Source organism: Crotalus tigris, unplaced genomic scaffold (assembly GCF_016545835.1).
Source record: "Crotalus tigris isolate CLP2741 ecotype Arizona unplaced genomic scaffold, ASM1654583v1 scf7180000018636.906410, whole genome shotgun sequence".
Lineage (NCBI taxonomy): Eukaryota > Metazoa > Chordata > Lepidosauria > Squamata > Viperidae > Crotalus > Crotalus tigris.
This window is the reverse complement of record NW_024097116.1, coordinates 185,952-202,532: the sequence shown is the minus strand read 5'-3', so window position 1 is coordinate 202,532 and position 16,581 is coordinate 185,952. Positions and strand designations below refer to the sequence as shown.

At 34.4% G+C, this 16,581-nt stretch overlaps 1 protein-coding gene across 2 annotated transcripts in view; it reads left to right on the top strand.

Annotated features, from left to right (window-relative positions):
- LHX9 (LIM homeobox 9) overlaps positions 1–12,789 on the top strand; it is a 46,726-nt gene extending 33,937 nt beyond the window's left edge. Inside the window, exons 5-6 of one of the 2 annotated variants that reach the window (XM_039355199.1) lie at positions 5,202–5,404; positions 12,143–12,789. In XM_039355199.1, coding sequence (XP_039211133.1) covers positions 5,202–5,404; positions 12,143–12,199 — 260 coding nt within the window. In that variant the 3' untranslated portion in view covers positions 12,200–12,789. Of the gene's footprint in view, positions 1–5,201; positions 5,405–6,704; positions 11,269–12,142 lie in introns of those variants that run through there. The other variant, XM_039355198.1, reaches the window with a different exon arrangement.
- Positions 12,790–16,581: the final 3,792 nt, after the last annotated feature.

The window sequence follows — 16,581 nt, the reverse complement described above, 5'->3', positions numbered from 1 at the left end:
ATGAACCAAAATAACTTTTTTTTCATTTTGCACCTTCTTAAATGTAATGGTTTTACAATGTCAATAGCTCTCTGTAAGCGTGAAATTAATGAGCTGCTAGAAATTCTAGGAGCTTTAGAGTTGTAATCCAAATATATTTGAAGGGTATAACTATTGTTATATTTAGTTTTCTCTTTGAGGACCATGCTTTTTGGCCTTCAGATGAGAAATGATGTCAAATACTAAAGTGTTCTTAAACCCCCCCCCACTTAATAGAATTATCTTCTTTCAAAAATCATTCTCATATGTCTTTAAATATATCTTTCTGCTGCTGAAAAAAAAGCTACCTTATACAAAAAGCATCTGTCATCTCTGGCTTTCTGGTATTTTTCCAAATTATTCTTATTAAATTTACTGAAAATGCTTATCAGGTGGGAGTGGTGAAATAAGTTTAGAAAATCATTAAACCAGCATTTGTTGGATATTCTTTCACAACTTAGTTGAGAAGACAGCATTTCAGTTCTGTTGTTTTCTTTTAATAGAAGGCAAATGCAGTTATAAAATGTTCCCTCTTCTCTCTGTCTCCCACCCTGTCTTTTACTATCTCTCTCCCTCTCTCTCTCTCTCTCTCTCTCTCTCTCTCTCTCTCTATATATATATATATATATATATATATATATATATATATATATATATATATATATGATTAGAAATAAAAACAAAAAAAAGGCGTTTGCCTTTTAACCCTGACGATGTCAAATGTATTTGACGAAAGCTTGGTGGATTAAATTCTATTTTTGATAAATATTCTCTTGGTGATCATTATTTTGACTATATATATATATATATATATATATATATATATATATATATATATATATATCACTCACACACACACACACGCACACACACACACACACAATCTGTCTCCTTGGACTGCTGTAATGTATATAGTATAATCTATGTTTTCCATCATATTGGGATGGGGAATAGCTATACTTTGTGAAAGAGTTCCAGCCAACTGTTGGGAAATATTCCAAGATGTCTTTTTAAATGAAAATTCATATTCATATTCAAACATACTTTAAATATGGACTAATTCAATTCCTTCCTAGAATCAATCATTACAATTAAATTAAATTTACATTGTTTATTCTGTTCCTGCATGATGAAATTAGCTTTATTAAATCATTCCTGAAAAGTTATATAATATTTCATGCTTAATAATTAAAACAAATTCACTTGTATTCTGGTATGAAACGTTTTGACGGTTCTGAGTCCTATTGATCTTTGCAGGGATTCTTTCCACATAATAGAATCAGGATTTTAGAAAGTTTCTTATTTTTTAGGTAACTGGCTCATTTTTAGTTGCGCAACTACAGCTGCAGTGTCAGTGACAGCTCAAAAGCCAAGAGTCAATGGTCTACAATTTACACTTTTCTCAATGATCTAATCCTGTTGAGGATTCATGGCGATGTTACAGCCAACAGTAGAACATAAATCTATATAAAAGCAAGTTTATACAGAGCCATGTCATATAACATCTATACTTACTGAAGCATGAAACAAAAAGAAACCATCGCTTCCTGCTAAAGGTGGCTCCTAATATGTGATTATTGGATTCATACATTGTTCCATCCTTTTGTCCAGCAGGAACTGCATATGTATCATATATTACCTCTTAATCTGCTTGTTCTTAATGGTCTAACAGTTAGAATTTATCACTTTATCACCAAAGCCCAGGTCTGAGTCAGAAGGCAAAAAAAGCATACCTTCTGCACAAGAAAACAAAATCCTGGTGCTCTCTCCAACATGGAGCTGCTGTTTAGTATAAGCACCTGGGGACTGTCATGCTTTTCCTGAAGGGGGGGTCTGTGATCCAAAGATCTTCCTGGACTTTTGTGCCTATTGCTCAAGCAACAAATAGAAGTCATGACTAGGGAATTTTATCCAGCTTCATCTGATATGCCAGTTACGGTCTACAACTGTTGCTTATGGTCCAAGTAATTATGGTTCAGGATGTTCTGGGAATGTTAATTTGTGTCTGCCTAGAGTTCCCAACTGGGGGCATGAGATGATATTCCAGGAGGTGCAAAAACTTTAGAAGTTTCAAAATTGTAGTGTATATGCATAATTCGTTGCTGTTATTTTGAACTTTTGTAAGGAGTGCGAGAATATATCAGAAGCATTCTAGGGATGCGGGGTATAGAAAAGGTTAGGAGCCGCTGGCCTAGAGACTGGATTACAGGAACGTGGTCTCTAAGCCAGTGTAGACTAAAACTAGCTGATAGGACAGCCAGTGTAGACTAAAACCTCATTTGAAATCACTGTACTGGCTATGTGTAGTTTCCATACACAATTCAAAGTGCTAGTCATAATCTCTAGAACCCTGTTCAGAGAAGCTGACATGTATCAGGCTCCTTGTCCAAGTCAAATCTTCATGCCAAGTCTAGTTATTGAGAAGAGCTCTGTTGAGCATCCCACCTCCTTGTGTGGAAGATGTGGCATAGAACAAAAGACATGTAGTTCCCCCTTAATGGAACTCTCAGTGGTAGATCTTTCTCCTTGCTTTTTGGAAGCAAATTAAGATATTGTACCATTATGCCTTTGGTCCAAACTGATTAAAGATGTAGTCTAAATATCTAATAAGAACATGCTTTGTTGCTTTATTCAGGATGGGTATGGGCTGCTCTAATTCTCATTTTTCTTCATGTTTGTAGGGGAAAAGAAAGTAATAGCATTATCCAGTAATGTACAATTGTGGGTCTAGTATCCTTTCTATGGAGAAATTAGATTGATGGCAATTACAGAAGAAAAGTGATGAAGAAAAAAATACAAGTTGATTCCTTTTCTTGCAAGCTTTTCTCTGCTGCACAGCACACTCATATTAATTTGAGTAAAGGAAACAGCTTATAAGCTTTAATAATCTGCTCATAGTTGGCTGAGTAAAGTTTCAGAACTACAATAAATAACATTTGAAAGCCTTTCTTATCTCCTGAAGAAATGTGCCTTCAAAATAAAGTAAAAGGAGTAAAAGTTGGCAGGCACCCTTAGCAGATGGTGCATTAATGTATGTTATAAGGAAACAACCATGTGGCTGCTTTTTCATTTTTACTGAATCATCACTCATCCCATTATTTGGTTTATCATTTTAGAGCTAATGCTGAATGAAGCAGTAGATTTCCAGACTATATCACTTCTAATTCAGCATTGTGTTGGTAAAGAATATTTATCCATACCAACTTTAATGCTGCTGCATGTCAAAAAATATTCTATGCTAAATAAATGCAACAGGGCAAAGTATATATATATATTTCTGATAGCCAATAGTAAGAGGTCAATGAAATTTTAGTTCAAAAGATCTGGTGGGTGCTAGATGTATTAATTGTATTAATTGAATTCAGAAAGAGATGCTGTGGATTGATGGCTCATGTGTCTGGAATTGGGTAAGTCATTTCTGATGGACTTCTGTTCTTCCTGGAGGAGCAGAAGTGTAAATAGTTTTTATATTCTCCTAGATTTGTTTCCATTACTCAAAGATCCAAGTGGCCTTAATGGACTATAAAATATTTGGCCAGTTGTAGCTGACCCATTAGCTGACACTTTTCTTTAACAGGGATGGCCTTGTACCTCTATTGGTAATCCTTGCTTAAGGACAGTCATTAGAATTAGCAATTGTGGTGTTAAATGATGCAGTTGTAAAGTGCAGAGTCATGTGGCTGTGCCAACTTATGACAGTTCTGTTGTTGGGCAAATCCATGTGATTGCAGTGTCCTGTGGCCATATGGTTACTATTGGTGACTTGCTGTTTTCCCCATTGACTTTGTTTGTTGGAACTGGTAGAGAAGGCTACAAATAGCGATCACATAAGGAAAGGATGTGGTGACCATTGTAATTGCAAATTGATTGTCAGGCACCCAAATCACGATCATGTGACTGGGAACACTGCAACAGCCACAACTACAAGGAACAGTCAAAATTAATTGTCGTAACATTGAATGGCTGCTGAATGAGTAGTTAGTTACTGAATAAGGACTGCCTGTAATTCATTTTCTGGTAATTTTCTGGTTAGGTGACTGTAGAGTAGATTTGTCCTTGAACTATTTGAAAGTTTCAGCTAATACTGAGTAGAGTGGCAAGACTGCTAAGGAAACTCTGCTAGCTGCCTGGGCTTCCAAATGGAAGTTTAATAATGACATTCAAGATATGGAGCCCTGATACTTGAGCACTGGAGTGCCTCTCCTAGTGTGTACTTGCCTAACCATATTTTGTTGTAAGAGCTTTACATGGGGACTTGGGGGAGGGCCTTCTCTATCATGGCACCTCAGCTCTGAAAACACTTTTTCTGAGACTCTAGGAAGAAATCAACTTTGTTTGCTTTACAGTGACATTTCTCACGGAGAAAATAAATCTAACAAACAAAATGAAGATTGCACCCTTTCCTTCATAATACAAAGGGAAAACCCATAGGAGGAAACTGCAACCTAAAGAACCCCCAACATTCCATTCTCCATCATTTGATGATCTCAACATTCTATCTCCTTCACAAAGGTCTTTCCAAACTCTGTTGCCTACCACGAGATCTCATTCCAGATACACTGATCAGGACTGGCCAGTAAATCAGATCCTTAGGATTTTCCACCTTGTAATTCTCAATTTCTATAAAATCTTTGGTTTCCCATGTTTGGGGTCCCTCTTTCTGGTAAAGCATGCACTAAAATAAAGTGTGGTTCTTCTCCATGTTGTACCCCTTCTTCAGACTGTTTTGGTGACACATGTAAAGATCTGCTTTTTATTCTTGCATTTGGGTCACAGCAGGTGACTCAGGGCTGCTGTTATTTTAAAAATCCTATACTTTTCTCTTACCATATTATGTTCATTTTTATTCTTTAATTATACTTTACTATTTTGTACTAGGATATCTTATAGATTATGTTCTACTTTCACATTTTTAGAAATAAATAGGCAGCAGGGATTGCTTTAAAAATGGAAGGACATGAAAACAACTTGTTGTCTGGAATGATGTCCAGGATTGTAACACATCATTTTTTTCATATTATGCATATAATACATTAAGTGATATGAATGTAATCCTGCAATGGAAGGAAATACGTTAATATTATATTGGGAGTTCTTTTTGTCCATGTATACAGACATAGATGCACATTGCTTATTTTCAGCTTTCCAATTCTTTTGTTGTTGTTTGTTGTTTTCCCAAACAGGTTGTAACGAAAATGAGGCAGACCATCTGGACAGAGACCAGCAGCCTTATCCCCCATCTCAGAAGACTAAGCGCATGCGCACTTCTTTTAAACATCACCAGCTCCGTACCATGAAATCCTACTTTGCCATTAATCACAATCCAGATGCTAAGGACCTCAAGCAGCTTGCCCAGAAAACTGGACTAACTAAGAGAGTTCTGCAGGTAAGAAGCCTTTGCTATAAGTGTCTCCCTTCCATTCCTTTCTCTCCATTTAAAAATTGCATATCCCTTAGATTTCCCTTCTGCCATCTTAAATTAGCCGAATCCTCCAATAGATAAATAGGTATTCATTTACATATTCAAATCTTATCTTCCAAAGGTACTGAAGGTATATTTAAGTGGACAATTATGCTTCTCTCCAGAGCTACTGCTCTCAGGAATGAAGGAGAATCAATTTTGTTTGCTCTGATTGGGATGGGAAATATGTAAAATATACTGGTATCCTTTGCAATTAAAACAGTAATTGGATATAGAATTTAAGGCAAATAATCTATTTTACTGCATTTCTCCATTTTTATTAGCCAGAAGTAACCTCAAGAGGCCTGTGTGTCAACATGAACTGAGTTTTATTATATACAGTCAACAATCCTATGGGAGTATTTGTTGCTATACTGCATTATATTAGAATACTAAGATGATGTGAAGGAAAACAATTTGGCCTCATAGTGTCACTAGCAAGTTGATTTAACACTATACATTGAAGATTTTCTGGAGGACTGCATAGAGAACATTCATAGATTTAATTCTCACCACTGAATTCTGAAGCAGTGCAGTACAGCAATTAATACATCACATGGGATTTGTGTTATATGTAAAGTGCTTTAATCTGTTATCTTTGGGTTGCTCTATAAGATGTGATGCTCTCAAATCTGACTCTTTCATAACATAGTTGAAAAAAACCAATAATTTTGGAAGAAGTTATAATATTTTTAACAGATACGGGGTTCTGGCCATAATGTATCATACCTATAAATAAATGATTTAGATCATTACTTGTGGGCCAACTCCATAGAAGCCAACAAAAATCAGTGGAAGGAGTTTAACTGCAAGAGACCAGTGATCGCAACATAACTAGCTCAGCTTTGAAATAGGACACACAGAAACCACATAAGAAAAGTGGTGCACAAATTCTTTCATTCTGCCTTTAATAGTCTCCGTGTTTTTAAATGATTATAAGAGTTTTTAGAAGAATATTTATTTTACTAAGATGTTATGGCACAAGTGAAAAACAAAAACAACCATAAGTGCCCATTAAAAGGATTATTTGATAGTCTTAGTGAATTATCATTGAAAGAGTCCCCAGATAATATAGCAGTAAGTGTGATCAGTGCAGTGGGGGAAGGAGGAGAAAGGTAAAACAAGAAACCCACCATCCTTTAAAATGCAAACAGAAATAGGAAGCAAAGATAGTCAAAAACAAAAGCTAACGTTGGTAAAGAAATCAATTGGGATTGGTTTGCAGGTTTGGTTCCAAAACGCAAGAGCCAAATTCAGAAGGAATCTTTTGCGACAGGAGAATGGGGGTGTTGATAAAGCTGATGGCACGTCACTTCCTGCACCGCCCTCAGCAGACAGCGGCGCTCTCACTCCACCCGGCACTGCGACCACTTTAACAGACCTGACCAATCCCACTATCACTGTAGTATCATCAGTGACCTCTAACATGGACAGCCACGATTCCGCGAGCCCCTCACAAACTACCTTAACAAACATTTTCTAACATTTGATTTCAAAATTCTTATTCGTTACTTCTGCTTCCTCTTCTTCTTTCTCCATTATATGATTATAATTACTATTAATATTATTTGCAACATTTTTTTAAAAAAATAAACAACACCACAATATATTTGGGAAAACCATCTTGGTGTGTAGCACCCACAACCACTTGGCAAATGAGTTTGCAGTAATAGAATTCTATTATAATGCAACATGAACTTGTCTATAAATTGTTGTTGAATTTTCTTTTAATCATTGCCTAATTAAAGGGAAGGTTTAAGTGCCTCTTAAAATTGTATGTTCCTTATTTCCAGAATTTGCTGGGGGCAAAATGGTTGATATATTAATCATAAAGCTGTATTTCCAACTAAATAGATCAGTGTTTGTTTTCTTCAAATGATTGGCATCTGAATCATAAAAAACATAAACAATTGAAAGGAAATCCCACTGAGCAAGGCTGACCAAGCTCTTTTGGTCTAAGTCAGGTGATCTGTGTGACTTGCTTTCTTTATTCTATGATGGTTCCCTGCAATTTGGAAGCTGTCTTTATGATATGTTTGCCATGTACAAAACCTACTCAATTTGCATTCTACCGTGTTATGATGTGACTTGGTTTGGCATGCCAAACTGGCGATGGTTGCTTTTGGCATCAAATTATATGACTGACCTGCCACTTACAAGGAACCAGCATAGCCTGAAGAAAAAAGCTGTAAAGCACAAAATTCAAATAATATACACATTGGGATGTATAGAAGGAACCAACTGAGTAGGAAAAGCCTAAAGAATCAAACTATCATGCTCTGAGGTCAGTTCTTATAATGTTATTGCACATCAGTTACAGATGTGTGTTAAGACAGTTGTTTGTATTCATCCTGAGACATGGCACATGACGTGTCCTGCAGAGGAGTCTCGCTCATATACAGGTCACCTAATTAAATCACATATGGGTTGAGTATTAACATAATTATGTCAGAGATACTTGTGGTTTGCTTGCCCAGATGTCTGTGCCTGTTTCCTCAGTTAATTTTTAGATGCCAACATGCTCTGACCATTTTTAATCAATGCCAGTATCTCATACTGAAAGGCTGCCCAGGAATTATTTGCATTTCAAATTTTTAATCCTCAATTTGTCATTCAGATACTTACATTTTGTACTTTCTTTCATTTTCTATGCATACAAAAAAGTTGTAAAAGTTTTGCTTGGGACTGAGGTTTGCACAGTTTTTATTAGGCTTAATAAGAGAGGGAGTAGTGTGCCCTGGAAATAATGGGCTCCAGCCCCCCCCCCAAAACATGTGAATTCTTCATTTATTAATTGGCTTCTGTATGATGCTTTATGCTATAATGTTTAGAAGCCTCTTCAGATATATAAAAACTGATAGTCTAAATGTGAAAATCTATTTTCTGTATTTTTCTGCCCATTTTCTGCCCATCAACCTTTAAAACAAAAGGAAATTTATTTCTGAAAATGTATTATATATAAGACCTTGAATGAGCAAGGAATTAACAGATTTCATGTATCATGCTAAACCATTGTTTAGTGAATAAACCTTAACTTACTGGATTTAAGTTAGTTAAGTCACAAATTCTTAATTTACAAACTATCGTATCACATATCACATTAAGACCAAATTAAACAATATGGCTTAATGTAATATATGAACCCTACCACTTATTCCATGTTTCAGCTATATTATTTTTCAGGATTTGTAATACCGCAGCTATGTCTACGTACATATAATGAATAACATTTAGACTACATTAACTTTTCGGCTAACTTAGGCCATTTATGAATGTCAATTGTTAACTTTCTGTCCTGCAGGCTAGTAAATACTGCTGGAAAATAGAACAGCCTCAGACAATATGAATGTTGGTTGTGTTATCTAACACAAACTTTTTTCTAAAATACATTGATCTTAGAAACATTTGCCTGGGGCTAATCCCTATTCAATTGTACAAACAAATATAGTTTCAAGCTTCATCAGGTTTGCAGTGGGACTGATAGCAAAACACTAACATACCCAAAGATTAAATTAAATAACAATCCTGTTGATTTAAAGGGAAGAACTAAATGTCTACTCAATGTTGTCCCATGGAAATAAAAAGGATTTCAAAGTACATAAATTTTGCTAGATATTATCAGTAGTTTGAGGCTAAAGATTTTTCCCTATTAAAATGGTAATGCTTTTTATGCTGTATATTAATTATATCTAAACAAGAGGGTTTATTCTGAGCCTAATGGCTTGGGGATTACAGCCGTTATAGTATCTGTCTTGGATAGTGTTTTTTCCTTAATAAGTGTAAAATCCAGCATGTGAATATTAAACACTTTTACATTTCAATAGGACAAGGTGGAGTACTATAAGTATAGAAAAAGAATCATAATCTTTACAAAATTACTAACCTTCATCTTTAAAAACATGAATTTCCATTATTAAAGTAACTGTTCAGATTTTCAATCATTTTCAGAAGAAGATGGAAATAGGCAAAATATAATTTCTTAAAATGTTTGAACAATTACTTAAAGATATTTATTCTTGGATGTTTTGAACATACTTGCATTTTTTCTAACATAGGTAAATGCTGGCCATTTTAATGTATTAACTTCAAAAGACAAGTTCAGCAAATATGTGAATACAGTAATACTGTGCTACTGTCATATTGTAAGTCTGCCTGTTTTAACTCACTGGGAGCTTATTTCCAAGTAAATATATATATGTATATATATATATATATATATATATATGTACTATACAGATATATATACATATATATATATGTATAGTACTGCGCTAGAGTACTAGGTAGACCTACTGCTCTAGCAGACTTACAGCCACATTTGGTGATTCTAGCATAATTCAATGGGATTTAAAAATGTAGCCTTAATGTGATTGAAAATCAGTCCCATTGGAACCAATGGAATTAATTTTTGATTAGACATTATTTGGATTGCCCTGTATACGAGTTTAATTCCGTGTTGGATGATGATCACTCCCCCTGTCCCCATTTTTTCATTAAAAAGGCAAGCAAAAGGTCTCTTCTAATATGAGAAAACACTTTACATTAAAACAAAATCTTTTGAAAACTGAAATTCTCGGAAGCTGCCAAACTCAGAAGCCTTGTGGATGTATTGCTGATTGGAAACACCTTTCCTAGTTTACATTTGCAAGTGGTTCATTTTTTTTTTTAATTTAAGCTAAAGTCTGAATGGTCTGGGCAGTGGTGAATGTTCATTTGTATCCTTTCTTCTGATAAAACATTAAACGGGAGGAGTCTTTCCAAAAACTATCAAAATCATGTTTTGGATAGATTGTTAAGAATAACTTTTGCACAATATTTTATATTTTATCCATCTTTTCTTTGTTCTCTTCCCCTTTCCTTTCCATCATACCCTTCTCATTTTATTTAAAATCCTTTTTTTAATTGATTATTTGAAAGTGGGGGGGGGTTGATCTCCAATAATGAGTGGATACATAGTGACAGTTCACTGCCCATATTAAAGTGCATTATTCTAACTTTTGCTCAGGGTTTTTAGAAAATTAGCACAGAAAAGTAGCTTATTTTTTAAAGAAAAAACAATGGAAGAGATGTTAACACTGTAATGGAGAAAATGTGTCTTTGTTGTTATATATTTAGCCAGTGTGGTCATGATCTTCTAGAAGGCTTAAGGCTCCTGACCTAAAGCACATTTAGAAGGAAGGAAGTTCAATTGACATGAGTGGAATTTACTTCCAAGTTGATATAGTTAGGATTGAGGTGCCAATCTTGGACTTTTCCTGTTTCTATTACTTTATGGGCATTTACCACTAACCAGACCAAACAACCTTGGAAAGGCTGAGATCTTTATTAATACACTTTTACAGGTACAAAAATTGATACATATAAATTTTGTTCTTTGACAGGACAACTATATGGTACTATAGATCTACTTTATTAAGTAGACTTCTTATAACTCAGTTCTACAATGTGCCTTATGCTATAACTTGGGAGTAAGCTTGTGGAAAAAAAAATCAGGATATATATGTGTTGTTTGTTAAATTAACTGTTTTAAACCCTTTTGACACCTCACTAGTTTTGTACTGTTTTACCTCTTATTTCTGAAACTCTTTTTATGGTGTAACCTGGTAGAGGGGACAAACATGTCATAGAAAGCAGTTGTGCACTCTTTCGGATATAGTTGATAAATTCAATAATCTTATATATTGAGCTTCGTGTTTATAGTACAGTTAAGTGGTCTAGCAAAGTTGTCCATGTTTTCTTTGTTTTATTGAAAAATGCATTGTATAGAAACTATTTCCCCTAAATATTTATGGACCAAACAATTGTGATATATCCTATTAAATTTGTGTGAATAAACCATTTTGAATCAAAGGAGTTTTATTTACCTTCAGTTTTCTTTTTTTTTTAAAAAAATTGGAGTCTTTCCTGACTGACAGTGTGTTGTGTTGCTTTACAGTATGTGTGAATTTGTGTGAAGTACTTAACACATTAATGGGAATCTTACAGTAATTACAAAATAGGAATACTTCTAGTTTTTGTTTAATAATAATATACCTGATGTAATTTAAGATTTCTATTTTTAAAAATAGAAAATAATGCTCCACTGATTGATATTACAACCCAATCTTAGGTTGCAGTGTTTAACAATATAGCTCTGATCCAATGAGCTCTAGTTATACTTAAGGCCAATGAAAAGTTGGACAAGGTAATTGTAATTAATTTGAGTCCTATTGAGCGCAAATTCAACTATCTTGAGGTGGCTTAGAATGGGAATTCCCTTCAAGTCATAGAGAGCACAATTTAAAATTTTAAACCAAATTAAGTCTCATTAAATAGAATGGGACTTAATATTGATTTAATGCATTTCATTGCATTTAATGAGACTTAATCACAAACAACAGTTACTGGGTTGCACCTGTTTGTGTTTTAAGAACAGGCTGGCATATTTCTTTTAAAATCATTAAAAAATAAAATCAATTCCAACCCCAATCAAATAAATCTAAAACCTAAAGCCCAGAGAGTATAGGAATGGAAGTAGTAATTGCATGAAAAATATAATAAATAATTATGGTGAAATGCATCACAATTTAGTTGTTAGGTATATTGAACACAATCTAAAAGTACAGACCCCTAAAAGCCAGGTTGCTCTGTAGTTTAATAAATTGTCACTATGATTTCTTTCAGGGAGAACAAATCTTGGGGCATTACAGCCAAACATCCCGACGTTTGAAAATTCCCTAAAGTATTAAAAGAAGGGGAAAGTTTGATCGGAAATCCACTGCAGTGAAGACAAAGACAATATTAGGTTATGATAAACCATACATTTAAAATTTATTGAGCCAAAAATAATTCTTTAAAGACAGACTCAATGTCATTTCCTGAATGTTAACACGACATATGTGATTTGATGGTGTCTGTTTAAACACTTGGAGGCTGTGTGTGACATCAGAGCAACCTGGCAGAACTTCCCAGTCCAATTTGAGAAGATTTTTCCTTTTTTATGAATCTATTTAAACTCACATTTGTCAAGCAAAATACCTGTAAAATAAGATCTAAAACCTGAATTCATTCATACTGCTTGCCAATGTGTATTAGTCATATATGTTTGATGGCATTTTTGGTAAATTTAGAGAAGTTTCTCACTCATTTAAGGTATTAGGGATCAACATTAGTATTATTTGTTTCTGACTTAAAATTTAAAGCAACCTGCATGCACTTTTCCATCTGTCACCTAGAGTGTACTTTTTCTGTATGATGCATTTCGCTTTGATGTTTCCTGTACAGTAGTTTCATTAATAAATATTTTACTTGATGCAAACCTAGTAAACCCAGATACAACTGTTGAAATTATTATTATTTTTACAAAATCTTTTTTTACGAAACCCATGCAGTAGATACATTCTGCACTTTCACAAACGTTTTTGGAGCATATGAAACAAAAGAGGCTGTTGAGCAATATAAAATTACTTCCTTGATATTCTTCTAATTACATTTTCATTGTTTCCCCTACACAATTAATATAATTCATCTCAGTCACAAGAACACTATGCAGCAAATTTTCAATTGGCATGTCTGTTCCTGATATCAAGTAAACTTTAGAATGTTTAAATTTGATTAAGTTGTATTTTGATATTAAAACCAGACATTCCTGAAAATGGCTACTAGCTTCCTGCACTCCTGTTAAAATATTTGATCCATTATTTGAATAAATCTTAAGCAAATCAATATGTAATACTATGAATCATGTTAATTCTTAATAAGTTTACATATTCACTATGCAATGAAGAAAATCACTTAAGACTTTTTTAAAAATTACTCTCAGCAACATTAACCTGTGCACCAAATCATTGGTGAATTTCAGCTATCACAGTTGAGATGTTATTATTTCTTTATGAATGAAAGCCTTGTAATTGTTAAAAGGCATAATTTCCTGTGAAATATTAAAAGAACTATATTCCTGTCAAGCTGTACATCCAAAGCACGTTAATTTGTTTAATAGGATAGCCAGCATAAGAAAAATAATTCTTTTCATTTAAAACATTTTTTCGTAATCACAAATGAACCCTATGTAAACAATGTAACTTTTATGAATATGATCTGACATTAAAATATTTCATTTATGTGTGCATGCTGAGCATTTTGAATGTTTTCTTAAACTCCTTCAGTTTTATAAATAATGGGAAACAAAACAACACATTACTAAACAAGCCAGAACATAAATTGCATCCATAATACAAATTTATATTTCTGATGGTCATAACATGAAAATTGTTTGCAAACATATTGTCTATAAAAAACCTCTGGGAATTTAAAACAGACTTTGAAAACGATCTTGTGTGTGTGTATGTATACACACACATATATATTTACATCATTAAAAACGTATGTTGCATAGACTTTTTGTAAACTGTTAGTGTAGAGGCTTCATATTATTTATAATATTTTCTAAAATCCCATGTGTTGCTTTTACAACACTAATGAATTTGTTTCTATTGTCATATAACAGAAAAAAGAGCTGGTCTTGCTTTCTACTTGATAGGCGCTTCAGATGCATATTGCTACAAAGGAAACAGAAATCTTGCATTTTCTGTTTAAAAAACATAATGATATCATGGTGCCACTGTTTCCTCTAAATCAATTATTTTTAATCCTTTTACCTTAACATGCAGGAGTTTTCTTGTTAAGCATATCAATAAAACTCTTTGGATTTTTTAAAAATCTAGTATCTACTAGTATCTAGTATCTAGTTATTATATTATTAAAGTTGAACCTTCTGCTGACTTAAAGAGTGAACTCTTAAGTTACTCTGCAATGGTGAAGTGGTAATGTATTCCAGTAATGAACTCCAAAGTAAAGTGGGTCTAACAGCTAGTAAAGTGAATTCTGATGGTTTTTCTGCTTCAGGTTTGTCCAGTAGCAGCAACAGAATTCCGGATAGCAATGTGAAAAATTACAGCAATTATGAATAGCCACCACTGACAATATAGTGCTATGGCAGTGACATTGTGAACAGTTAAATGTATTAGCTACACTTGACCATCCAATAGTATGTGGGTCTGGACTTTTTTTTAAAGAGGGACAGGGCCAATGAGATACTGAAAGAGCCTTCTTGAGACTGAGACATATTCTCATTTGGTAATCCAAGGATCTTAGATGTGGATACCTTTCTTAAGACTGACCAATTAGCCCTGGGATATTGAGCAGAAATTTTAGTCTGTGCTCTATTACATTACACAAAGTGATTCTCAATAGCCATGAGATTTTGCCAACAAATCTGAGGTAAGTGTTTCTTTGATATGAAGGCTTTCCAAAGCATCAATCTGAAGAATTGAAGTAAAGTCACAATATAGTTTTATATTTGACACAACAGACTTTCCTACTACCTTAACTGTATCCTTGACTCATTCATATGCCAAATAATGCTCCCTGAGGTGATAGTAAGTGGGAAAATACTAATTTTCTAAAACATACAACACTGTTCCTTGAGGGCTGAGAAAATATGGTGTTTCTGCAACATATACTCTAATTTGGATAAAACTGCCTCAGATCATCTGAATGTCGATTATGCACAAAATTTTAATATGGAATAACAAGAATATGAGAAATGGAGGTGATAGCTGCATGATTATTATAATACATTACACAAAGTGATAATTTATCCCTCAGCAATCCTCCTGCTGCGCCTCTGCTTTCTTCAACTTGGATGGAGCAAAGTGGGGAGGAGAACGAGGAGGAGGATAGTGGTGAGCTTTGTGTCAGCCAGCCGGCCAGGTGAAGGGTAGGTCGGGCAATGGCTGGCTGGCTGGGGGATCATGGCCACTGGGGGGGGGAATCTGCCAAGCCTCATAGCAGCGGCATTGGCAGCTCTCCTCACCTGGCTTGTTTCCCTGGCTCTGTACAAGATGCTTGGCAGAACCACCAGCACCCAGTGCCTCCGATTGGACCCATGCGGCACCTTTCCAGCTCCGACGCAGTCCTCAGTCACTTTTTCTGCCGCAGTGTGCAGTCTTATGAACAAAAGAAGTTTGTGGACTTTTGTTTTGTTTGTTGGTCTGCACACAAACTTCTTTTGTTTGTGGGACTAAAAAAAAGTTCAATCAATCAATTCCAACTTTGGGAGATCTTTTTTTTTTGTGAGAAGTTGGAATTAATTGATTGAACTTTTTTTTTTTTTAGGTGGCGAAGGACTGGGCGGAGGACTGGGAGCCGCAGTGGAGGGATGAAACAGCCGCATGGAGCCGTGGGTGTGCCGACCCCTGGCCTAGAGTAATGTCTTGGCAGTTAATTCTTTATCCTGCAATCCTAAATGTATTCATCTGGGAGAAAGTTATGAAATCTCTGGGACTTATATTTAAATATGTATCATAAGATCATAATGTTAACCTCTTATTTGAATATTCAAAAGCTAAAATATATTAATAAGTGGAAATCTCAGTTTAATTTTAAAGTAATTTTAAAGTAAAATTATAAGTAAGAGAAAATTTTGCAAGTGGCCCAAAAGTATATTTCTACTTTTTCTCTGGGAGCTCAATGGAGTATACAAAGGTGTCTTGCTAATTTTTTAATCTACAACTGTCCAATTAAGGAAATTGGCTGAGAGATAATGAGCAGTCCAAAGACATCTGGTGGCTTTGTGTTGACAAATGATTTGTACTTGGGTTTCTTCAATTCCAGTCCAACATTTTCATCACTACATTACACTCACTTTCAGTTCAAGGTAAGCTTTAAAAATCTGTCCTTAAAAAAAAGGTAAAACAATATTTTTAACAAAACACATGAAAATTATTTTGTTAACTTGAAGTGGGGAACTCGGTGACAAGAACAGGTTGCACATATCATAAGAATGTTGTCCTTCATTGTTATATTCTCTTTTATCTAAATTTAAATTTATTTGGATACAGGGAAATAATTGATTCAGAAGCAAACAAGGATAAATATATGATACAGTGGCTAGACCCATATTCAAATTTCAGCTCATGGTAGAATCATGAAAAAACATCCTTATGTTTTAAGGGACTTACTCTTTGAAATGAAATCTTTACTACATGTTGCCTTAAACCAGTATTCTTGACACTGAATCCAGAATTTCAAGCAAGAGCTTTTTTAGCCTAATTGTAAATGAC